This window comes from Trichomycterus rosablanca, chromosome 5, assembly GCF_030014385.1.
Source record: "Trichomycterus rosablanca isolate fTriRos1 chromosome 5, fTriRos1.hap1, whole genome shotgun sequence".
Taxonomy (NCBI): domain Eukaryota; kingdom Metazoa; phylum Chordata; class Actinopteri; order Siluriformes; family Trichomycteridae; genus Trichomycterus; species Trichomycterus rosablanca.
The window spans coordinates 43,412,223-43,438,623 of NC_085992.1; the positions used below are offsets into that span (position 1 = coordinate 43,412,223).

At 40.3% G+C, this 26,401-nt stretch overlaps 1 protein-coding gene across 1 annotated transcript in view; it reads right to left on the reverse strand.

Annotated features, from left to right (window-relative positions):
• The window catches only part of dntt (deoxynucleotidyltransferase, terminal), a 197,472-nt gene that overhangs the window by 52,696 nt on the left and 118,375 nt on the right, over nucleotides 1-26,401 (reverse strand). The window contains exons 9-10 of the mRNA XM_062995251.1: nucleotides 24,278-24,523; nucleotides 19,067-19,150 (exon numbers count right to left, since the gene is read on the reverse strand). Of these exons, the coding sequence (XP_062851321.1) occupies nucleotides 19,067-19,150; nucleotides 24,278-24,523 (330 nt within the window). The remainder of the gene's footprint in view (nucleotides 1-19,066; nucleotides 19,151-24,277; nucleotides 24,524-26,401) is intronic.

Genomic DNA, 26,401 nt, shown 5'->3' on the forward strand with positions numbered 1-26,401 from the left:
GATGACGACCATGCAGACTGAGTTGATGCAGTGTGCGGCGTATGGTCTGAGCACTGACAGGCTAACCTCCCACGTCTTCAACCTCTGCAGCAATGCTGGCAGCACTCATGTGTCTATTTTTTAAAGCCAACCTCTGGATATGACGCCGAACACGTGGACTCAACTTCTTTGGTCGACCCTGGCAAAGCCTGTTCCGAGTGGAACCTGTCCTGGAAAACCGCTGTATGACCTTGGCCACCATGCTGTGGCTCAGTTTCAGGGTGTTAGCAATCTTCTTATAGCCCAGGCCATCTTTGTGGAGAGCAACAATTCTATTTCTCACATCCTCAGAGAGTTCTTTGCCATGAGGTGCCATGTTGAATATCCAGTGGCCAGTATGAGAGAATTGTACCCAAAACACCAAATTTAACAGCCCTGCTCCCCATTTACACCTGGGACCTTGACACATGACACCAGGGAGGGACAACGACACATTTGGGCACAATTTGGACATGTTCACTGTGGGGTGTACTCACTTATGTTGCCAGCTATTTAGACATTAATGGCTGTGTGTTGAGTTATTTTCAGAAGACAGTAAATCTACACTGCTATACAAGCTGTACACTGACTACTCTAAGTTATATCCAAGTTTCATGTCTATAGTGTTGTCCCATGAAAAGATATAATGAAATATTTGCAGAAATGTGAGGGGTGTACTCACTTTTGTGATACACTGTATATATATATATATTAGGGCTGTCAAACGATTACAAATTTTAATCGCGATTAATCTCAGAATTTAATATAGTTAATCGCGATTAATCGCATTAAAAAAAAATCTGTGTAAATGTTTTAGAAAACAAGGATTTTTAAGTGAAATGTTACCATTAAAATGGTGAACACATTTTATGCTAAATGTACTTATGTTAAAAACTGCTGGGACAAGAGAAAACTGTAAGGGAGTTTTATTCACTCACATACTAGGCAGTAATACTATCCAGCAGAGACCCCTGACTTCGTATATATGTCAGATTGTAGGTTAGAATTTCACCATCAGCAAACATTCTAGATCAGCGGTGCTTTAGGTGGGACAAGGCGTAGTTATTGTAACAGACTTTTCTGTGGTTGTATCGTGACAATGGTTTGATGGACGTTTCTACACGAAGTGAGTGTGTTTTGACCCTTTGGGGCTTCCATAGTTCATGGAATAGCATGCTTGGCTAACGCGAGGACTCTTGGTACCGTAACAGAGTTAATAAAAGTGTTCTGCTTCCGACAACTTGTGAATATAGCGTTTATTTATTTCTTTATATATATATATATATATATATAAGTACACGGACGTACAGTACTGTAAAATTATTTCTTCACATATCTTAGCTTGTTTGGAAGCCGAGGTCAGAGCACAGGGTCAGCCACTGTATGCTGCCCCCTGAAGCAAAGACGGTAAGGGCCTTCTTTGCTCAAGGGCCCAACAGTGGCTGCATGACAGAGCTGGGATTCGAACTCTCAACCTTTTAGTTGATAGCCCAAAGCTCTACCCACTAGGCTACCACTGTCCCTATGTACCCTATGTCCCTGTATGTCTCCATTTAGCCAACATTATACACTATTATACACTATTATACACTATTATACACTAACATTATTCACTTGCCAGTCCATCGCAGGGCAGACACACATACACACACAAACACACACATACACCCATTCACCTACAGGGCAATTCAGTGTCTCCAGTTAAACTGACTTTATGTTTTGGACTGTGGGAGGAAACCCACACAGACACAGGGAGAACATGCAAACTCCGCCCAAAAAGGACTCAGACCGCCCGGCCTGGGGATCGAACCCAGGACCTTCTTGATGTAAGGCGACAGTGCTACCCACTGAGCCACTGTGCCGCCCACAGTATGGAAAATGCAAGTTTTTCATATTCGGTTCTGGTTTTAGATCTAATCATACTCAATGACTTTCAAACTATTAAAATAATTATAGAAACTCATAGGCAGACTGGACTCACAGGAGCACATTTCACCAACACTTTGAGAATGGTGTGATCCAGTTAGCTGACATGACACTCTAAAGCTAGACATTAGAAAGTACTGTTGCACATACTGCCATTAGTCAATAATTATCACCCTTCAAAAGCTGTTACATTTCCAGTGAAGGTGTTGGGGGTTATTTGCGCAAGTGCTTTCTCGTAATTGGTGTAATCTGAGTATGTCCATCTTAATTCGAACACTCTATAAAATCTCTTATCAGGAGAGGAAATAGCTGCCAACGTTCAGAAAGATCAAATAGTGCTCAGGATGCCCTTGTCAAATTTTCAACAATGTGATAATTACCTGATCTCATCCATGTACAGCCTTTCTGTATATGCACCCATTAGATAGGAACAAGATGTGGTTAATTTCATCACCAGAGGGTCAATTAGAACACTTCACGAAGATAAAAGTGCCATTAACTCAGCTGGACCAGCCATACTTTCTTCCAGTTAATTAAGTGCTCATGGCAGCCAGGTCACTTTACTGGCACTAGTGTTGGGAAATGAAACAAAAGCAGAGCTCAGGCGGCAGCCCGGATGAGGAAACGCTTAATTGATCTTCATTAGGTTGATTAAAGCTCTGAAAGCACTGTGCACTAAGGAGCATATTACACTGCACACCAATTTTTACACCAGAACTAACACTGTCAATTCTAACCTTCACACGGGGCATCAGAGGGACAATTATTGCAACTGCCACATGAACTACAACTATCACTTGGTTGCAAATGTCAAGGGCAGAAATTAAACGCAATCTTCATTGATCGACCATATCCAAGTTGTTATCAAATTTTGAACAGTTGCATAGAAGAAGCGCATAGTAGGATAAAAGAATATAAATTTTGTATGACCAAAAGTATGTGGGCAACCCTCCTAAATATTGAGTTCAAGTGCTTTAACCAGGGTGGCACAGTGGCTCGGTGGGTAGCACTGTCGCCTCACAGCAAGATGGTTCTTCATATGAAGATCCGTATTGCGCACATTGAGTCCCACATTGATCCCCATTATTCGCCATGTCTATGCAGGCACTATTGATCAGCCAGCAGAGGAATCCCCTCCCACAATCCCGCCCACGGACGAGCCAATCATTGTCTGTATAAGCACCAAGTCGGTAACAGAGCTGATATTCAAACTTGTGATCTCGAGATGTCAGCACTGGTGTGCTAAAATGTTTTAACTAATTTTAAGTAGTGTGTGTAGTACAGAAAGACATTAGATTAAAGCCCACTGCCAAATCAAAAATGAATTATTTGAAAAAACAAATACAAAACTGATGTCTTTGAGTATCCCAGTCAGATTAAAAGTGGCACAGTCTCTAATCTTGCAAATCTTCAGGATAGGATTTTATCTTATTTAAGAATAATACAGGATATAATGACAACGAAGGGTAAGTGTGTGTGTGCATATCCATAACCTCCAAAGCTTCCTTTCTATCTTATTCACTAAATAAACATCACCACTGCCATCTCTCTTCACTTCAGTGCCCTCAGCATCTCTGCCCATGCGTTTAAATAAATGCAGCAGAAATGTGATTTTGTCCTGCAGGTCTGCCAAGATGTTGACCTCTTATTTACCCTGTGAAGGGAGAGAGACTGTTTATGTCTCTTTTTGTCACTCCTCCCAGCATAAGATGCTCACTTGTCATATAAATCAACCACATAATGCAAATAGGTTCAAAGGGCAGGAACGAATGGAGGTTCAGAGTGGCAAAGGCATATATACTGGTTTATCATTCTGTCCATCATCTAGAGCTGCTAGATTTTATATGAATCTAAATGATTTCTGTACTAGTTGAAAAACACATTCAGTTATATTTTACATTACTGCTTGATTGGCAGCATAATAAAATGAACAGGGTAGACTAGCAGTATACAAAGATTCACACTCAATTTATGGGTTTTATGGGCTATACATAATATTGTAGTAGCATTGTGTGCAGTCATTTAGGGGACTGAATTAGACGGGATAAATGTGTTAAAGCTAACAAACAGGTAGCTTAGATTGTACTCAGACTCAGCTTTATTGTCATTCAACCACATATGTGATAAGAACGAAATACAGTTACCCAGGCCTTTGTGTGTGTGACATGAATAAAATAAAAATAAACTAAGATAGGTATAAAATAGAATAAACTAAGAAACTGGAAAAAAGTAAATGTAAAAAGTATTTACATTTTAAAGTTTGGCTTTTGAATGATGTCTAGTGTCTGCCACCTACTAACACTGTGAATAGAAAATAATTACTGTATTCAAATTAGTTTTTCCTTCTAACTATGTAGGTTTATTTTCATATAAAAAGCACAAACATAACACATTTATCCTGTCTAATTCAGTCCCCTGAATGACTGCATGCAATGCTACTACAATATTATGTATAGCCCATAAAACCCATACATTGAGTATGAATCTTTGTATACTTCTTGTCTACCCTGTTCATTTTATTATGCTGCCAATTTATGACTTGAATAAGTCAAAAATATACATACAGCAACTAAGAATTAATATTATTAATTTGGTGGTGGGGCGGCACGGTGGCTTAGTAGGTAGCACTGTCGCCGCACAGCAAGAAGGTCCTGGGTTCGATCCTCAAGCGGGGCGGTCTAGGTCCTTTCTGTGTGGAGTTTGCATGTTCTCCCTGTGTCTGCGTGGGTTTCTTCCAGGAGTGCCGGTTTCCTCCCACAGTCCAAAAACATGCAGTCAGGTTAATTGGAGACACTGAATTGCCCTATAGGTAATTGGTGTGTGTATATATGTGTGTGTGTGTCTGCCCTGTGATGGACTGGCGTCCCGTCCAGGGTGTTACTGTGTGCCTTGCGCCCATTGAAAAGCTGAGATCCAACAACCCTCCCGCGACCCTGATTCGATAAGCAGATAAGAAAATGAATGAATCAATTTGGTGGTGTTAAAATGGTATAATATAATTCACCATAGTGGCATTTCATACTGATTACTCTCTAGTGATTATGATTGACAACAGCAAAACTAGGGCTAGTTTGACTGAACTTATTATATAGAACATGGAACAGTTGTCCTTTTGCCAAACTGTCACCTTATGATTAGAAATTAAATTTGTCTGGATAGACCAATGTACTCCAAGGGCTACTCTGTCTAGCATTAATAAGAAGCTATTGAAACACGAGTGACACTGTTCACTGTCAATCAAGCCTAACATTGCCATTAGTTTAGATACTGTTCTGCTAGAAAGTCTAGCTGATAGCTTTTTCGACTGCATGGGTCACCACTAATGCCACTAGTCATACCAACACCACTAATGTCATACCTGCTTTGTCTCACGTTTTTGTCTACTCAATATGTAAAATACTATATTTATATTCACAACTCTCTTTTCATTCTACCAATTTCCCAATGGACAATATTTATCAACAAAACCTTTTCAGTGCAGGCAGCATGACACTGCAGAGCTCACAAATGAGCCAAGCAAAGAAAAAGAAAATAACAGTAGAAAAAAGTAATTCCATTAGGTGAAAAAAATGAATAAAGAAATCACTGAAATCACACATTTTAATCTTCAGCAGTACCAGCCAGCAGCGGCTTTAAATTCTTTTCATAAAACATGCCAAGTGTTCTTCTTTATTCAAGCATTTTCTCTTTCTAATTCCTTTAGCAAAAGCTGCACTTTGTGTACAATAAAGGCACCACTAAGCATATTAACTTTGCTCAGGGGAGGGTCAAAGAATAAAGATGAGCTGAAATTAGCTGGTTATTAACAACCACATAGGATTTAACTGCATGATTCCATGATTCAAATGTAATAATCAATACCTTAATTGAATTAATAATAAAAAGAATAATAAAGACTAATAAGTGGAAGCTGCACTGCAGCATGGGTCTTGGGATTTGACAATAACTCCAGGTCTCTGTCTGTAGTTTTTTTAAATTTTATTTATTTATGCGTTTTCTCCCCATTTTTTTCCTCCCGATTTTAGCACACTCAATTTGTCTTTCACTGCTGAGGGATACCCGATTGCATCCGAGGAGAGCACGTCGCTGCTCACACCTCTTCCAACACGTGCACAGCCCTCCTCTTCTCGTCCCTGCACTCTGCACAGGCGTCTCTTCTGCCAATCAGAGTCCTTATACAGCATATGAAGATCCCTCCCACACATAGTCCGGTCATCCCGCCCTAGCAGATACGGTGGCCAATTAATATCTTCTGCAGGCACTGCCAATTATGCCTGCCAGATGGTGCCTAGCCTACCAGTGGCAACACCGAGTTTTGAACCGAGGAGTTCAGAATCTCGGTGCTGGTGTGCTAGCGGAATATCCCGCTGCACCACCTGGGTGCACTGTAGTTCTATTCCACTACTAAACCATGCACAAGGCAGATTACTGTATCTTAAATGCCCCTAGGTGTAAAGAGATGAGTAGGTGTGTGTTGCCTTGTGATGAACTGGCATCTTATCCTGGTTTATTAGGCATGTTTTCCTTACATTCTATACATACTAAGTAGCATAACACCCCTCACAACAATACCCAGGATTAAGCAATATCAGGATGTCAACCTCTCATCTTGCAGATTTGACTTTACATAGAGTTTAGATCAGTGGTCCCCAAACACCAGGCTGTGGACTGGTACCAGTCCGTAGGTCATTTATTACCAGGCTGCACAGAAAGAATAAATAATTAGAGATTGCTACAAGAGCAATTACATTTCCAATACTCTTTGGGTGTTATTGTCCCAAATCACCACTAGGTGGGAGCAGCGTTTGTTGCAGCGACAAAAGGATTCACACTGATTTTCCAATCTATAGTTATTCTATATAAAATCCTCCCGCCCCCACCGGTCCGTAAAATTATAACTTATAAAAAACCGGTCTGTGCTTCAAAAAATTTGGGGGACCACTGGTTTAGAGTTTCTGGCATGTCTATAGTACATTCCAGTTTCCACTGCAACTTTGAGCATCATTAAGCAGTTAATACAAATAAATAACTAGCAATACCACTTTACCCTGGTAGGGGTTTCAGTGGGCTCGGCAACACCCAGAAACACTGGGTGGAGAGCAAAAAAACACCCTAGACAAAGTGAAAATCTATCACAGGGTGACACAAAAGGCACAGATTTACTTCAATAATTTACCCAGAGGCAGTGTAGTGTAGTCAGTTTCCCTTCTGCATGCTTTTTGTGAGATGGAAGGAAACCAGAGTTCAAAGAATCATAAAATCATACACGTACAGGGAGAATATATAAAACTCATTACAGACAGTGACTTGAAGCAAGTATTGAGCCCCAAAAACTATATTGCTGTCCGGGACACTCACTTTACCAATTGTAAACCCCACCAGTTTAAAATCTCCAAGTGGTTTTATAAATTATATACAGAAGTCCCGCCTCGGCTGATCAACATGTGAAGACAGATCATGTCCTAGCTGGGAAGTACACATCAAGTCAAGTGACCAGTAGTAAACGTACTGCTGACTAACATTTAGTGATTTAAGTCAGTGGCTCTTAACCAGGGGGCCAAGACCTCCTAGGGAACCTCAGTGAGCCTAGAGAGGGGTCCCGTAGCATTTAATCCAGAGGAAAAAAGTAAAAAAAATGTGATGGGACAGGAAAATCAATAGGCGATTGATATATGGAAGATTTCTTGTGATGTAATTTTAAATGGCCTATAGCTGGACACATACTTGATTTGCCCACCACAAAAATGGAAAAGTCACTGGACAGTGTCTACAAAAGTTTGAGATTTAGTGGTTGATGCTGATCCCGCCAAAGTGGACCCAGATGAGGAAGCTCCCACCACCATCCCACCAGAAGGGAACCCACTACATCAACCAAAATTAGAAAATACCAAGATTTACACATTTATTGTGGTATCATCAAATTTCCCACGAGCAAGAACACAATACCTTTTGTCAACCTTGCTAAAAGCATAAAAATATATCATAACCCATGTCAAAGGTTGTTTGTTTGTTTATTAAGATTTTGACATCATGTTTTACACTTTGGTTACATTCATGACAGGAACAGTAGTCGCTCACCACACAAGGTTCATTAGTTCACAAGGTTATATTGAACACAGTCATGGACAATCTAGTGTCTCCAATTCACCTCACTTGCATGTCTTTGGACTGTGGGAGGAAACCGGAGCACCCGGAGGAAACGGACACGGGGAGAACGTGCAAACTCCACACAGAAAGGACCTGGACCGCCCCACCTGGGGATCAAACCCAGGACCTTCTTGCTGTGAGGCAACAGTGCTACCCACTTAGCCACCGGTGTCAAAGGTTGAGAACAGCAGCAAGAATCCAGTCCTAAATAGCTAAACTTTGCAAAAAATTTGCACTCCACACTTCTGAAACAACACATTCATACTTATTTATGAACTAATAAAATAAACCAGCTGTGTTGAATGAAATGAAGTGTGAAACTGCAGCACTGTGGACCTTCAGGACTGGAATTTTCAGTAAAACTTGTTTATTACTGCTTACTAAATTCAGACTAATGCCTAGTTCAAACTACACGATTTTTGCCCTGATTTTCGGTCACCGCTAGATGTGGCAGCTCTGAGGCAACTCGGTGTTCGCTCGGGGATCGAAACTCGACTCTCGATCGCCAATGAGGGGAAACCCGGGGTCGGAGTGTAAAATCGTGGGACAGGGGCATAATATAGTTTCTATCAGAATACATCAGCATACACACAAGCTTTATAGTATTTTGTGATCTTATCGTCCATGCCAAACCATAATACCCACGCTGCATTGCAAAAAATATTTATTTACATCCAACTTACTGCAAAACAGACAATCCCTGATGGTAACGTAACCAAATCAACTCGGATTCATTTATTTTTCCTACTTGCTTTTACTCTGCACATCAGCGCACAAACAACATTGATCTCTCGCTTATTGTTGACGTGCATTTTTTGACGTGGTATCATTAAACCCCTCGTCACTTTCCGATTCCTCATGGTGGTAGATTGTGTAGTGTGTGACCCCCTATCGCTGAACAGTCGTGTAGTGTAAAATACAAAACGACTTAAAAGATTACGATTGCAAGAGATCCAGTCGTGTAGTGTGAACTGTACAGCAATCTGACAACTTGAAAAGTCGTGTAGTGTAAACTTGGCTGCATGATTGAAAACTACTACCGGCGTAGCTTTTTGAATCTAAAACCTTAATAGTTTATATTGACACATAAAAATACAAGTTTATACTGAGACCCAAGAGAAAAGTAAACAAGGAAAACACAGGACATCCGAAAGTGACAAAAAGACAGCGTAGCCTTCTGTGGTACACATTGTTCATTCATCTTCCTGAATTTGAGTCATAAATGGACTTTGATTTGTTGATATGACTTGTCAAATGTCACAGTTATGACAGGACACATTATGTTATTGTGGGCTATTGGAGGAAACCTCCCAAGGTGCCTTTTCTGATTGGTTGTCAGCATGACTGAGGCCGGGCTGCCACAGTTAGACGTTGTGATTCGACATTGATGGATTACTTTGTTACTGGAAAAAAAGTGTGCCAGTCATTATATGTTAATGTTGGGAACTACTGGGCAGCAATCCTGTCAATCACTGTGTGAAGTAAAATTTGACCAGGACATAATAAAAATTATATGGGTTGATAAAAGTGAAAAGTGTTGCATTATTATGCATTATTTGCATTTGGGCTGAGTTGAGAGAGGTTGGCGATTAAAAAAAATGGCTCAATAAAGAAAAGCATTAGAATCATTTTTTTGCACAATCGTGTGTGTAATATGCAGATGTCTACCATTAGCGTGTGCATTTGCATGAGTATCTTTTGTGAGTGAGTGCATTTACATGAGAATATCGACAGCCCTTCATTATCTACATTACTGTAAAGACCAAGTACCTGATTTTATCTAAAAAGAACAATTTTCTTAATGCATTTTGTGCCTCCCATAACAATTAGATGCCCTAAAATATCACACAAGCAAATAATAATAATTTTTCTATTACATTTTAGTGTAAGTTTGATATACACCAATCAACCATAACATTAAAACCACCTCCTTGTTTCTACACTCACTGTCCATTTTATCAGCTCCACTTACCATATAGAAGCACTTTGTAGTTCTACAATTACTGACTGCAGTCCATCTGTTTATCTGCATACTTTGTTAGCCACCTTTCATGCTGTTCTTCAAAAATCAGGATTCTCCCAGGGCCACTACAGAGCAGGTATTATTTAGGTGGTGGATCATTCTCAGCACTGCAGTGACACTGACATGGTGGTGGTGTGTTAGTGTGTGTTGTGTTGGTATGAGTGGATAAGACACAGCACCGCTGCTGGAGTTTTAAACACCTCACTGTCACTGCTGGACTGAGAATAGTCCACCAACCAAAAACATATCCAGCCAACAGCGCCCTGTGGGCAGCGTCCGGTGACCACTGATGAACATCTCAAAGATGATCAACTCAAACAGCAGCAATAGATGAGCGATCTTCTCTGACTTTACATCTACAAGGTGGACCAACTAGGTAGGAGTGTCTAATAGAGTGGACAGTGAGTGGACATGGTATTTAAAAACTCCAGCGGCAATGCTGTGTCTGATCCACTCATACCAGCACAACACACACTAACACACCACCACCATGTAAGTGTCACTGCAGTGCTGAGAACGATCCACCACCTACATAATACCTGCTCTGTGGTGGTCCTGGGAGAGTCCTGACCATTGAAGAACAGCATGAAAGGGGGCTAACAAAGCATGCAGAGAAACAGATGGACTACAGTCAGTAATTGTAGAACTACAAAATGCTTCTATATGGTATGTGGGGCTGATAAAATGGACAGTGAGTGTAGAAACAAGGAGGTTGTTTTAATGTTATGGCTGATCGGTGTATGTGCAAATGGTAGCCGTTTAAAATTCAACAACAGGCCAGAAATGTTCAATTTTGCCAACAGCCAACGGCTCAAAAGTTAAAGTGTGACAGTAGTTTTTGTGACAGTAGAAATAATAAATATATCCTCCATTTATTTCTCCAGGTTAGGGTCGGGATGGCAGCAGGCTGAGCAGATCAGCATAAATCTTTCTATCTACGGTCACAGATTCTAGCTCCTACTGCGAGATTCCCAGGCATTCGAGTTAGTTGTGAGATCCTGTGTGACTCCTCCAGCAGGTCTTTGGTCTGGTAGTCATGGGGAATCCATGAAAAATGTCCAAACCATTTTTAAATGGCTGAGCTCTTTATCATGTCAGGAGGAGTAAGCCTAGCCACCCGCCGAAGGACACTAATTTCCATATTTACTGAAATAATTGTTGCCATTTAAACGGGCACCCTAGAGTATCAGGTTAGCCAGTATGAAAAATCATTTGTTCATAAATTTTTACTAACTTTTTCATCATGTCTTGGTTGTTGTGGGTCTATCAACCTCCAGTGAGGAAGAAAGCTTAATCAGACATAGAAAGAGACAAGGCTCAAATCATTGTCCTTAAGACCCATGTTGCAGTGGGGCAACACTCCACCTACTGCATTACTGTATTAGCTTGTACATAAAGTATACTGGCTTGTTGATGATACTGGATTACTACGCACTAATAAACAATTCATTATAAAACAGGTAATTCCAACCAGGGCGGCACGGTGGCTTGGTTGGTAGCACTGTCGCCTCACAGCAAGAAGGTCCTGGGTTCCTTAAGACCCATGTTGCAGTGGGGCAACACTCCACCTACTGCATTACTGTATTAGCCTGTACATAAAGTATACTGGCTTGTTGATATAATGTTGGATTACTAAGCGCTAATAAACAATTCATTATAAAACAGGTCATTCCAACCAGGGCGGCACGGTGGCTCAGTGGGTAGCACTGTCGCCTCACTGCAAGAAGGTCCTGGGTTCGATCCCCAGGCGGGGTGGTATGGGTCCTTTCTGTGTGGAGTTTGTATGTTCTCCTCGTGTCTGCGTGGGTTTCCTCCAGGAGCTCCGATTTCCTCCCACAGTCCAAAAACATGCAGTCAGATTGATTAGAGACAACGAATTGCCCTACAGGTGAATGGGTGTGTGTATGTGTGTCTGCCCTGCAATGGACTGGCACCCTGTCCAGGGTGTTACTGTGTGCCTTGTGCCCATTGAAAAGCTGGGATAGGCTCCAGCCCCCCCCCCCCCCCCCCCCCCCCCCCCCCGTGACCCTAATTGGATAAGCAGTTAAGAAAGTAAGTGAGTGAGTGAGAGTAATTCCAACCATGCAATCTGATTGGTTGAAAAACATTCTTCTGTCATACATGTATTATTCCCCATCCTGGTTGCTTAGTAACAGTAACAGTCCTCTCAGCTTCAACAAACAGTTTAATCATGCATGGGGGGTAGATTGGATAATAGAATTCATTTGTCATTTAGAATGTAGTTTAGTCAGACTCTGAATAATAATGAGACGTTAGTGGGGTTAAATCGGGGCTCATCGTTGCCCTGCATTAAACATTTAGGCAACCTGATGCAGACAGTGCACTGATAGACAAGCAGCCGATGAAGCATGTGCTGTTTGATACCAACACATCCAACCGCACCTTTAGCCTTTAGCTTCTGCACACTGAACCCAAGTGCTTGTGGAAAAAGAACGATCAAAACAAAAGGAAAACCAGGACTAGTGCTGTTGATTTACACACTGATCCAATGCTGCGTTACTTGTGTTATTTTAGTTCCATTTAATTTTGTGTATTTTGTAGGGCTGGCTCGATACCACTTATTTATGTCCAATACCGATACCGTGATTTCTCCTCTCAAACAACTAAGCAGTAATAATACATGTCTCAATGCACCATGGTTAAACTAGCTATCTAAATAACAATGCTCAGACTGTGAAACAAATATTCTAAAGGAATAAATACAGAACCTACAACATCACACTTCTGCAAAACTGCTGTTTTTATTTTAACTTTTACTCACAGAACATTTAGCAGCATTTTTGGTTTCACTTACATTCGAGCCGTGTCGTCCAAAGTGTCTACAATTGGAAGATGTTGATGTCAATCAAACACGATGGACCAATTAGAATTGACGCAGAGTTGAGATTTTCCGTTAAAGTTCTGTCGTTTTTAGATTAAACCCTGCTGGATTTTGAAGAGGACGTCTGTGGCTAAACAGGAAATGGTGTAGTTTGATTTATTTCATAACACTAATGGATTAATCGTTGAGGATGTGAGATATCTCCAAGCCGGGACAAGATAGGTTCTTTATCTCAGGTGAGCGATTTATCATTAATAAAGCGATTTTTATTGTGTTTAAACAGTATTTTAGATGTGGCAGTAGTAGATGATTTTTTATTGTGTTTAAACAGTGTTTTAGATGTGGCAGTAGTAGATGATTTTTTTTAATGCTAAAAGTTTAAGTAGATCAGTGTGTTTTAATTTCTGAATGGCTGTTGTGGATGAGTTGTAGATCAGTGGCACACGTTAATGATGTCATTAAGATGCACCTTGTCACAGCAGTTGCCGAGTAAGCTGGCAATTAACGACACTCTGTTGGAACGTATCTTCGTGTGTTATTTGCTTTACACATAAACAATGGCCTTATTTACATTAAGTGTTATTTACATTAAGCAACAGTATCAGATCGGATTACACGTTTTTTTCCTTCCAATATCCAATCCAGAGATTTAGACCAATATCGGACCGAAACCGAGTATCGGATCGGTGCCAGCCCTAGTGTTTTGTGTAAATCCTATTTATTCAAATTATCCTTCAGGCCACCCAAGGAGGATGGGGGTCCCTGCTGAGTCTGGTTCCTCTCAAGGTTTCTTCCTGTAATTTTAAGGCAGTTTTTCCTTGCCACTGTCACACTTGGCTTGCTCAACAGGTGTTTTTGGTCTGTTGGTCCTGGATTCTGTAAAGTTGCTTTGAGACAATGTCCATTGTAAAAAGCACTATACAATTAAATTTGACTTGACTTATTTCATTACGTAGCAGCAAGAAACCTATTGAAAGTTGTAATGGGAAACAAAAATCTTAATAATAAATACAGATATTTTAAATATCATTGTGTGATTGTGTGTATGATTTGGTTGTGATGATTCATGGCTTTCTTTTGACTCCTGTGTCTGATTTAAAGCATACCTGTGACTGAGACACACTCATGATAACACTTTGTCCTGTGTTTGCTTTATTATGTCTTATAAGGACACACAAAAGTGTGTGTGTGTGTGTGTAAAGCAGTCAGCTGAAAACAGTAGCGCTTAATGCACAAAACAAAACAGGACGAGCACCTGGACATGTCAAAGTATGGGAATCTGCACCAACTGAGTCGCCAGTGCATCCACACAACTTATACAGTAGATTTATCTTAGCTTAGTAAAGCTGTAACATTTATCATGCAGCATGATTTATTTCAATGAAGATTTTAATGGTTTGCATTGGATTCAGAAAGTTGGGACAGTGGTAACCTAGTGGGTAGAGATTTGGGCTAACAACCGGAAGATTGGCAGTTCAAATCCAGGCTCTGCTATGCAGCCACTGTTGGGTCCTTGAGCAAGGCCCTTAACCCTCTCTGCTCCAGGGGCGCCGTACAATGGCTGACCCTGCGCTCTGATCCCAGTTCCAAACGAGCTGGGATATGCGAAGAAAGAATTTCATTGTACTGTACACCTGTACTGTATATGTACGTATATGTGACAAATAAAGTCTATCTATCTATTTAGATTAGCCTTGATATTTGCTGTGGGTTTGATTTGCAATAAAAATAATAGCTGTCTTTATCTATTAATCTACACCTAATCACGCATAATAATATGTTAAAATGTTTAAAATTAAAAATCACATATGTCACGAATTAAGCCTCTTGGTGCTCCTGGAGCTCAGGTTAATGTGCCACACCCCTCTCTCCAGGAGCACATGTTGGAGGTTGTTTGGTTATGGGATAAGCCAACACCCCCTCAATTGTGATTGGTCAATGAAGCTAATGATCCACAGCTGCTCCTCATTTTAGGTGTAATGCTCAGGGCATTTGAAGGAGCAGCTGTGGATCCTTCAGTGGAGACTATTTTGGCTTTCATGCTCATGGCATGATTTGGTTTTCATGTTCATGTAGTGCTCTTGCTTCAAAGTCTGGTTGTTTGGTTTAGTCTTGTTCATGTCTTGTGGTAGTTAAGCATTAGAATTGTTTATGTGTTTAGATTAGTGTTAGCAGTTAGTGTAGCATTTAGTTTAGTGTTAGCATTGTTCATGTGTGTTTAGCTTAGTGTTAGTGGCTAGCTTAGCATTTAGCATAGGTCATGTGTTAGTGTGTCTTGTTTTGTGTACCCTTGCCTTGTCTTTTGGTATTATTAAACATCTCTGCGTGTGTGTCCACCCTTCGTGTCTCATCTTGGCCCATTCGTTACAACTGCACATCACCAGGCTACCCAAATCTGGGTGTACAAAGCTTGTAGAGATATATCCAAGAAGATGCTGTCAAAGTAGCTTTTACAGACAAAGTATTCAATTTTTAATTGATTTGATGAATGTTTTTCTTCATGCTGCCAGAGTAATTTTCATGCAGTTTAGCAAACTCCTAGCAAGCTACAGTATTATTATGCCCTTTTCTCAACAGCGGATTCCGTCTTGCCACTCTGTCTAACAAAGTCAAAAGGTTTTACTGTCATTTTATCTATATACAAGAACATAATAAAACGAAGCAGTGTTCCTCAAGGACCAGAATGCAACACAGAACACAAGTGCAAACAACACAAAGTATACAGTGCAGATAATAATACAAAGACTTACAATGAATACAAGAGACATTTTCGGACCAATACAAATGTGAAGGGTGTAGGGTTTATATAGCAGCAGACATTAAATAATGCATAAAAATGCATCAGTGTGCAAAAATGCAAGTAATATAGTCACTGAGTGTGAGGAATAGTAATAACAGGTTCTCTCCTCACTGCACAGGACTTTTGGAGCTCGCTTAGAGTGACCATTAGATTGTCTTATTCTGCTGACCAAGCCACCTATTGCTCAGATGACCAGTTTGGTCAATTCTAGAAATGTTAAAGGTTGTGGCAAGAGCCACATAAGCATGTAACTGTAACTTATCTATATGGAAACACAACATCCACTTCACTATTTTGGGTTTAAAACTCACCCAGGTGGTTTATGTACATTCAGAAAATACATCCATAAAAACAATAAAATAAGATGAATTTCACTTCTAGTAACTAATTACCCCAGCTATTTACAGGATACTAATCCTAAATTGAAGACATGTCTGCAAATGTTTGTTTGTTTATTAGGATTTTAATCGTCATGTTTTACTCTTTGGTTACATTCATGACAGGAACGGTAGTTACTCATTACACAAGATTCATCAGTTCACAAGGTTATATCAAACACAGTCATGGACAATTTAGTGTCTCCAATTCACCTCACTGAATGTCTTTGGATTGTGGGAGGAAACCGGAGCTCCCAGAGGAAACCCACACAGACATGGTGAGAACATGCAAACAACACAGCAAGGACCTAGACCGCCCCACCTTTGGATTGAACCCAGGACCTTCTTGCTGTGAAGCGACAGTGCTACCCACTAAGCCTCCGTGCCGCCCCATCTGCAAATAATAAAGCAATAAAAGCCCTATCCTAACCCAGTGATGAAGTCGTTAATGTAAAATCATTTATTAGTAAACTACCATTTTTAGGTTGTGCAACAGTACGGGGTCTTTAGTGCCACATTTTTTGTTTCAAAATTCTCCACACATTCTCTAATGAGGACAGGTCAGGACTGCAGGCAGGTCAGTCCAGTACCCATAACCTCTTCTTCTGCAGCCACGCCTTTGTAATGTGTGCAGCATGTGGTTTTGCATTGTCTTGTTGAAAAATGCATGAACGTCCCTGGAAAAGATGACGTCTTGAAGGCAGCATATGTTGCTCTAAGATCTCAATGTACTTTTCTGCATTAATGCTGTATCACAGAAGTGTAAATGACCTTTGCCAAGGACACTGACACAGCCCTATACTATGACAGACCCTGGCTTTTGCTCCTCAAAGACTCAGCCCTTCCTGGATGCTGCTTTTGTACCAAACCATGATTACAATCACCTGTTCACATCACCTGTTTGGAATCACATAATTATTTAGTTTTTTCACCTCATTACTAGCCCTAAATTGCCCCCGTCCCAACTTTTTTTGGAATGTGTTGCAGGCCTGAAATGCAGTAATGGGGGTATATTAACAAATGAAATGAAGTTGAGCAGAAAAAAAACATGAAATATCTCAGGTTCAAACGTCAAAGTAACTGTAATGAAAACTGCATTTTTACTTTATTTGCATTCTCCATACTGCCCCAACTTTTTCTGATTTGGGGTTGTAAGATTTTGAGTAAAAATGGCTTTAGAAGACCTGACTCATAAGTTCATGCATGCTACAGTTCTGGTGTATATCCAGAGTCAAATAATATTTTGGCTTTTTAGAAATTTACTCAAGCCCTGTGGTGGATTGGTGCCCCATCACCCACCACTACCGTGTAAAATTTGGAATAGAAACACACTTTTTACCGCAGTGGTGGATTATTTCTTTGTCTTTTATCTTCCACTTTCAGTGTGGTTATGTTTATTTTGCTAGTCAACACAAAGAGCAAGTTTCTTGTATTATACCTGCATTAGAATAAAAATCCACATCCACTTGTGGTTAGGGTTGGTGTCTGTTTTGATGATGTTTTAAATGTTTTAGCAGTGTTTACAATGTTAAAAGCAGGGCATTAGTACACGAGTGCTGCTCTGAGTGTGATATAATGTTATAATGTGATATAACGTTTTATGAGGATTCTTTTCTATCCTGTTGCTCCATCCTGTATTAAGCCTAGGGATCTGATTGACTTTGACAATGGCTAAAATGTGATGGCTAGATTATTTTCTCAGAGATGGCACCAAGATGCACTGTGGATAGAAGACAAAATAGCTTAGATTGTTGTGCTTGCACTTTTTTCCTGCTCCCACACTTCAACGTACTGACATAAACGACTGTTCACTTGCTACCCAATATACACCAATCAGCCATAACACTATGACCACCTCCTTGTTTCTACACTCACTGTCAATTTTATTAGCTCCACTTACCATAAAGAAGCACATTGTAGTTCTACAATTACTGACTGTAGTTCATCTGTTTCTCTACTACATACTTTTTTTTAGCCTGCTTTCACCCTGGTCTTCAATGGTCAAGACCCCCACAGGACCACTACAGAGTAGGTATTATTTAGGTGGTGGATCATTCTTAGCACTGCAGTGACACTGACATGGTGGTGGTGTGTTAGTGTGTGTTGTGCTGGTATGAGTGAACACCTCACTGTCACTGCTGGACTGAGAATAGTCCGCCAACCAAAAATATATCCAGCCAACAGTGCTCCATGGGCAGCGTCCTGTGACCACTGATGAAGGTCTAAAAGATGACCAACTCAAACAGCAGCAATAGATGAGCGATCGTCTCTGACTTTACATCTACAAGGTGGACCATCTAGGTAGGAGTGTCTAATAGAGTGGACAGTGAGTGGACACTGTATTTAAAAACTCCAGCAGCGCTGCTGTGTCTGATCCACTCATACCAGCACAACACACACTAACACACCACCACCATGTCATTGTCACTGCAGAGCTGAGAATGATCCACCACCCAAATAATACCTGCTCTGTGGTGGTCCTGGGAGAGTCCTGACCATTGAAGAACAGCATGAAAGCAGGCTAAAAAGTATGTAGAGAAACAGATGGACTACAGTCAGTAACTGTAGAACAACAAAGTGCTTCTATATGGTAAGTGGAGCTGATAAAGTGGACAGTGAGTGTAGAAACCAGGAGGTGGTTTTAATGTTATGGCTGATCGGTGTATACATGAACATAAGACAGAGAAAACCTCTCACAGCTGAAGATCTTCCATCATAGCACAACACAACATCTGCAATGACAAAATAACCTAAGTGGTGTAGATTTGCTGCCACACAATGTGAATCCACACATTAGCATGAACACACAATGGACCGTAGCCTGAGGCAGAGAATCTGTATCAAAGTGGATTTTTTTATGCTGGAGGCAGTAGATGTTGGGTTTTTGAGAGACAGGGAACAGTCAGTGTGTGTATTGTTTATGCGTGACGTACCGTGGTTTTGTCATAGAGGGCATGGTTGTCAAGCAGCATATTCCGCTCCAAACGGGCAAATCTTCTCAGATCCCTCTCAAACTGCTGCAAAGACAAAGACGACCAGTCACTTCTATTCTTAAATTATCACTTAAGTACCAATTAACTTATTGTAATAAACCAATAATAATCTAACTGCTCATTTTGCTTCTGCTGCTCGAGGAAACACTACTGCTAGCCCTACAACTCCACACTTTTGGCCATTATGTTTTAAATTAAACCTAAATTAACATTATACAGCAGTTTGGAAATGGCTCCTGAAGTAGCTTTCATCATTCCAATTAGAAATAACTGCCTTAATCAATGTCTTGATTTGTATCATGCTATTCTTTGCAGTTTAGTGTGTTACTCACTCTTGCACTAAAGCCTGTTTAAAATTGACTTCAGTATGTAGTTTATAACATTATGACAACTGACAGGTGAAGTGAATAACACTGATTATCTCTTCATCATGGCACCTGTTAGTGGGTGGGAAATATTAGGCAGCAAGTGAACATTTTGTCCTCAAAGTTGATGTGTTAGAAACAGGAAAAATGGGCAAGAGTAAGGATTTGAGCGAGTTTGACAAGGGCCAAATTGTGATGGCTAGACGACTGGGTCAGAGCATCTCCAAAACTGCATCTCTTGTGGGGTGTTCCCGGTCTGCAGTAGTCAGTATCTATCAAAAGTGGTCCAAGGAAGGAACAGTGGTAAACCAGCGACAGGGTCATGGGTGGCCTAGGCTCATTGATGCATGTGGGGAGCAAAGGCTGGCCCGTGTGGTCCGATCCAACAGACGAGCCACTGTAGCTCAAATTGCTAAAGAAGTTAATGCTGGTTCTGATAGAAAGGTGTCAGAATACACAGTCAATCGCAGTTGTAGGGCTGTTTTGGCAGCAAAAGGGGGACCAACACAATATTAGGAAGGTGGTCATAACATTATGCCTAATCAGTGTATGATCCATGTCAGTGGATACCTAATGCATACCTAATCAAACACACAGGTGTTGGGACTAAATATTTATGGGTTTCTAGTAATCTACAAATAATGTAAATCAAATCTACAAATACTGTAAATTTCAGATGTACTTGGCACTAAATCAGTGACACTGGCGAGGAATTATTCTAAAATAACTTTAAGTTTAAAATAAAAAAAACAACAAAATTAAATAAAAAATTTTAAATGTAACATTTACGCTTGGCTGTTTAAAAACCCACTAACAGTTTGTGTCTGTGTACATTTTGTCTGTATCAAACAAGATAAAACTTTTAAAAGTGAACATGGTAGCAGTAACTAGAATTCATGGCCTGAGTGTACAATTGTATTTTAAGAAATGCAGAAAGAAATACACTGAAATCTAAAACAATCCAGTCTGGTATCTATATAGCTCTACACATGTGCATAGCGGACACTGATTACAAGCATACACCGATCAGCCATAACATTAAAACCACCTCGTGGTTTCTACACTCACTGTGGTATTGGTGTATGTTTTTAGCCAGGTAAGAGTTATAAATCTATTTATTTATTTCTAATAAAACCTATCATTTCTTCTTTATTAAAAGAACACCAAAATGTAAAGTGTTTAAGATCCAGGGCTCAGTCACTATAAGCTTTAATCTAGAATAGTTATCTAAGTGCAGTTTTCTGCTGAAAGCTTCAGTTACATGCACAGTTTGACATTAAACATTTTAGAAGGTCTTATCAAGACCAGCAAAGCTGTTTAAATTCTGCTCTATTAACCTCTTCTAATGACTCATGCTTTTTTGTATTATGCTAATTTATTTAATGGTCATGGCCAGTGTTTCACTGTTTATCTACAAACCATTTTAAGTGAAGGCAGTGTGACATTGCAGAGCTCACAAATGAATAAGCAGAGGGAAGAAAATAAAATATGTAAGTGGAACAGAGTAATTTCATCAGGAGTGAAAAGAACAGAATGTATGTCATTTATCCAAATTTTCGTATCTTTTTGAGTGCAGCAGAGAAAACTGTGTGAATATGAAGTGTATAAACATTATAAAACAACCTGCTGGCAAAAAAGAACAGTTCTTTTAATAAAACATGGCAATCATTTTTTCCTTTTTCAAGCAGTCTCTGAATCTCTAAGGGCTGCTGATTTTGTATGGGCACCACTTAGCATTTTAAGATTGCTTTTGGTATTGCTTTTGCTCTTGGGATTGCTCTGAGTCAATGCACTAGGATGTAGTTACACTTGACCAGCGGTGTCACCCAAAATGCTACTTTAGAACAAAAGGCAAGAGAGTTTTGGTCAACCTGGACCAAAACATCGTATGACCATGTATGTGGATATGCCAACAAGTTTTTGAGTTTAGGTTTTTAAGCCACGACAATTGCTAACAAGTGTAAAAAATCATATATATAAAAATAATTTATATGCTTCCAGAATTGTGGCAGTGGTTTTGTAGAAGACCCAGTGTGTAAAGTGAGGTTATAAAGACATGGTTAAATGAATTTGGTGTGAAGTGGCCTGTAGAGGACCCCAATCTTAACCCTATACAAGTTAGGTAAAGTTATTTCCCCTAAGGAGTAGTGGTAGCTTAGTGGTTAATGTAGTGGACTAGTGATTAGAAATTTGCTGGTTCAAGCCCCACCACTGCCAAGCCAACATTGTTTGGATCCTTGAGCAAGGACCGTAACCCTCAATTGCTTACAATTGTTTTAATTACAATTATAATTTGCTTTTAATAAAAGCATCTGTAAATTTAGTAAATGTAAAAAACAATATCATCTGTGAGCCAGGCCTTCTAGTCCAACATCAGTGCTTGACTTAATAAAAGGTCTCTTTTATTACACTGGACAGTAATATGCAGATGATGAATAAGTCGGGAAAAGTGCAAGCCAAAATCAAGAAGTAGACCTTGTGGAGACCTTTTGGCCAAACTACCAGTACATACACATGATCACCTCCCAACTAACTCTGCAACACGTCTGAAAATGGGATTGGCAATTGATCATTCTCAGCACTGAAATATAGACTATCTGGTCAATGTGGGTCTAATAAGATCCCATTAATGGATAGAGTGGAAAGATGTTGCAAAGTATACAGAGCAACAAATAAACTAGTCAGTAATTGTATACCCACACAGTGTATCTACGTATATGGTATACATAGCTCATCAAATAGCCAACAGATTTACATTCAAGACAGGTATTGCTAATAGTGCTTCTTGAGCTACTAAACAATTAGGTGAAGTTCTAACAGTATAATATAAGCGAGATGACACCCAGGTATATCCCGCTAGCACACCAGTGCTGGGATTCTAAACTATCCGAGTTCGAATCTCAGCTCTGTTACCAGTCGGCCGGGCCCCCCCTAGCTGGCACAATTGGCCTGTAGCAGGCAAAATTGGCCTCTAGTTTGCTGGGTGGAAAATGGCCGAACTAATAAAGGGTGGGGTCTTCAATGCTCAAGGACCTTGGTTGCCCAGGTCAACTGTACAGAGGTGGAGGAGTGCAGAGATCAGGGCGTGGCTCTCAGCATGCCCAACCGACCACACGCAAATCCACAGAAGTATAGGAGAATAAGAAGGGATTGGTGGACTGCACACGCGTCGGAGGGAGTGTGTGTCAGGCGAATATACACCCTCCTTGGACCATTATAGTCCTCAGCAGCGGATTGGCTACACTACATTGGGAGACGAAGGTGCATAAAAAAAATAAAATAATATATATTAAAAAATGGGGATATACCTTAGTTACATTTTGTTTTTGAGATTTTTTAGAGAGGCCAGTGCTTAATGTTGTTTCATGTGTATTAATGATTGGGTTTTATTATTATTATTATTATATCTTGACTTAAGTTATATGATAGATTCAAAACAGTATTTGTCAGTATAAGATTAGGCTAAATAATCACACAGACAATAGTATTACCTTTTAAAAGGATGCTAATAATTATTGAGCTACCAATGTATTTAATACAAGTCATGATGTCAGGGTGGTGAGCACCTTGTGACAGAAATACTGTCAACCTAGACCTGTGATTTTAGTGGGACAAGCCCTCTTGCAGGAGGCTTAACCAAGGCAGAACAATACTGATTCTAAAAAGCAGCTAAATAAAAAAAACTGTAAAATAATAAAAAAAAAAAGAGGCAAAGAAGACAGGAAAGGTCCTGGGTTTGATTCCCAGGTGAAGCAGTCTGGGTTCTGTTTGTGTGGAGTTCACTAAATTGCCCATTAAGGTGTTTGACATTGAACTTGAACTGATGAATTGTGTGTAACCTGTAACTACCTGTCCTGTCATGAATGTAACCGAAGTGTAAAACATGATGGTAGGAGTGTCTAATAGAGTGGACAGTGAGTGGACACGGTATTTAATAAGTCCATCAGCATTGCTGTGTCTGATTCACTCATACCAGCACAACACACACTAACACACCACCACCATGTCAGTGTCACTGCAGTGCTGAGAATGATCCACCACCCAAATAATACCTGCTCTGTAGTGGTCCTGTGGGGATCCTGTCCATTGAAGAACAGCATGAAAGGGGGGCTAACAAAGCATGCAGAGAAACAGACGGTATACAGTCAGTAATTGAGACACACCATGTCTCAATGGTGTGTTAGTGTGTGTTGTGGATCGTAACAGAGGTACCAACTGTAACCCCGGACCTGTGATGTTAATGGGACAAGCCCTCTTGCAGGAGGCTTAACCAAGGCAGAACAATACTGTTGCTAAAAAGCAGCTAAATAAAAAAAAAATAATAACAAAAAAGAGGCAAAGAAGACAGGAAAGGGCTTGGGTTTGATTCCCAGGTGAAGCAGTCTGGGTTCTGTTTGTGTGGAGTTCACTAAATTGCCCATGACTGTGTTTGACATTGAACTGATGGAAAATGTGTAACCTGTAACTACCTGCCCTGTCATGAATGTAACCAAAGTGTAAAACATGATGTTAAAACTTGATAAATAAATTAATAAATGTGGTGGAGTGTTTAGGGATTGTTTCTGCAAAATAGAACAGTACAGCCAAGACTTTCTCCATTTATCTCTACCTTGTGTAATGAACAGATAAAAACCTCCAACTGTTTAATGAATTATGAATGTCAGACTTTAAGCTTGTCTGAATCACCACTTAACAACCCTCCTGATTAAACATAAAAGGCTTTAAATGAACTTTATTATAAAAAACTGTATTCTTGTAGTTAATATTAATAGAGACTTTTCCCTACCGTGGAGCCACTCCAGCCCAACAGAGCAAAGGCGTAGCGCTCAGCCGGAGGAGCCACCAGATCAACCCGTACTGCCCTCCAGTCTCTCCTACAGCTCTGCTCTGCCCTTTGGCCCTCCACCAGCTCCAGCTTCAACTTCATGATTAGGAAACACTTCTGGAAGTGGTCCATGGCTTCAAACCGACGACTGGGCAACTTTGTTATATCAAAGGTTGAGTCCTGAAAGTCGACGTATAGAAGGATGCCCTGAAAAGCAAGAAATAAAAGATTGTGATGAATAAACAAAAGCATTTACAATTACTATTACATTTTTGTGTTTATAAAAATGTGGAGGGTCACTAAGTATGACATGGTCTAAAAGTACCAAGCCTTGTTTATTCTGCCTTCCAAAACCTGGTGTAAACAAACCACATTTTTGTAACATCACATTTACAGTAGTTAAAAAAAATACAATAGCCTGAAACTCCCATCCTACCAGATTTATAGCCATCATGTGACACAAACTGATCTAGACCAATCAGCAATAACATTACAACCACCTCCTTGTTTCTACACTCACTCATCCATGTCCATGTCCATGTTATCAGCTCCACTTACCATATAGAAGCACTTTGTAGTTCTACAATTACTGACTGTAGTCCATCTATTTCTCTACACACCTTTTTAGCCTGCTTTCACCTTGTTCTTTAATGGTCAGAACCCCCACAGGACCACTACAGAGCAGGTATTATTTAGGTGGAGGATCATTCTCAGCAATGCAGTGACACTGACATGATGTTGGTGTGTTAGTGTGTGTTGTGTGACTTTACATCTACAAGGTGAAACAACTAGGTAGGAGTGTCTAATAGAGTGGACAGAGAGTGGACATGGTATTTAAAAACTCCAGCAGCGCTGCTGTGTCTGATCCACTCATACCAGCACAACACACACTAACACACCACCACCATGTCATTATCACTGCAGTGCTAAGAATCATCCACCACCCAAATAATACCTACTCTGTGGTGGTCCTGGGAGAGTCCTGGCCATTGAAGAACAGCATGAAAGGGGGCTAACAAAGCATGCAGAGAAACAGATGGTATACAGTCAGTAATTGAGACACACCATGTCTCAATGGTGTGTTAGTGTGTGTTGTGCTAGTATGAGTGGATCAGACACAGCAGCATTGTGGTGGAAATACCTTGGACAGGGCCCCAATCCATCGCAGGGCTTCAGTCATCCCCCTCAGACATATCCAATTATGTCTGTGTAGACACCTAGCCAGCCGATAGCACCTCAAACCCCGAATTGCAGCTGTAGTAGGCTACTACCCCCATAACATGATGCTGCCAGCAGTATGTGTCACAATAGGGTGGGTATTAATCAGGTAATGAGCAGTGCATGCTGTTCAGCCCAAAGAGTAAAATTTTGGTCTCATCATCTCATATAATCTTTTTCCTAATGTTGTCCTTCACATGTAGTGCAGTAAGCACCAAGCTAGGTCTAAGTTATGTGCTTTTTACTCAACAGCGGCATCTGTTGTACCACTCTGCCATAAAGGCCTTATTTAGGGAGTAATGCAGAAATGGTTGCCCATCCAACATGTCCTCCCATCCATGCACAGGATTTTTGAAGCTTTTAAAGAGTGACCACTGGGTAATTTCCCTGCCGAATTTGGTTGAACAGCCAGCTTTAAGAAGCTTTACAATAGAGATGTTCACAAGTCGAGTCAAATACGAGTCAGAGTCAAGTCACAAGTCTTTAGGCTAGAGTCCGAGTAAAGTCACGAGTCTTTAGGCTAGAGTCGGAGTCAAGTCATGAGTCAATATAATATACACAAAACATATATTGGAAATGCAGTGTAGAAACAAATAATATGTAAGTTCACATAAAAAAACAACAACAGATTAGCGACTGTATTTTGCCATTTTACTTAGTGCCTTTACTTTCCTAGGTACCGGTTAAAAGCTTAAACTGATACATTTTGTTTTGACTGCAAAACAAAAGCGCGCGATAAATCAGACACAGCGGCCAACATCCAAGACACAGCAAAAAAAAAAGCATAACCACTGCTTACCTTAACTTCCAGATGCTATTAAATTTATAAGCGTGTGTCACATTAGAAATAGAATCCGTTATTTTGTA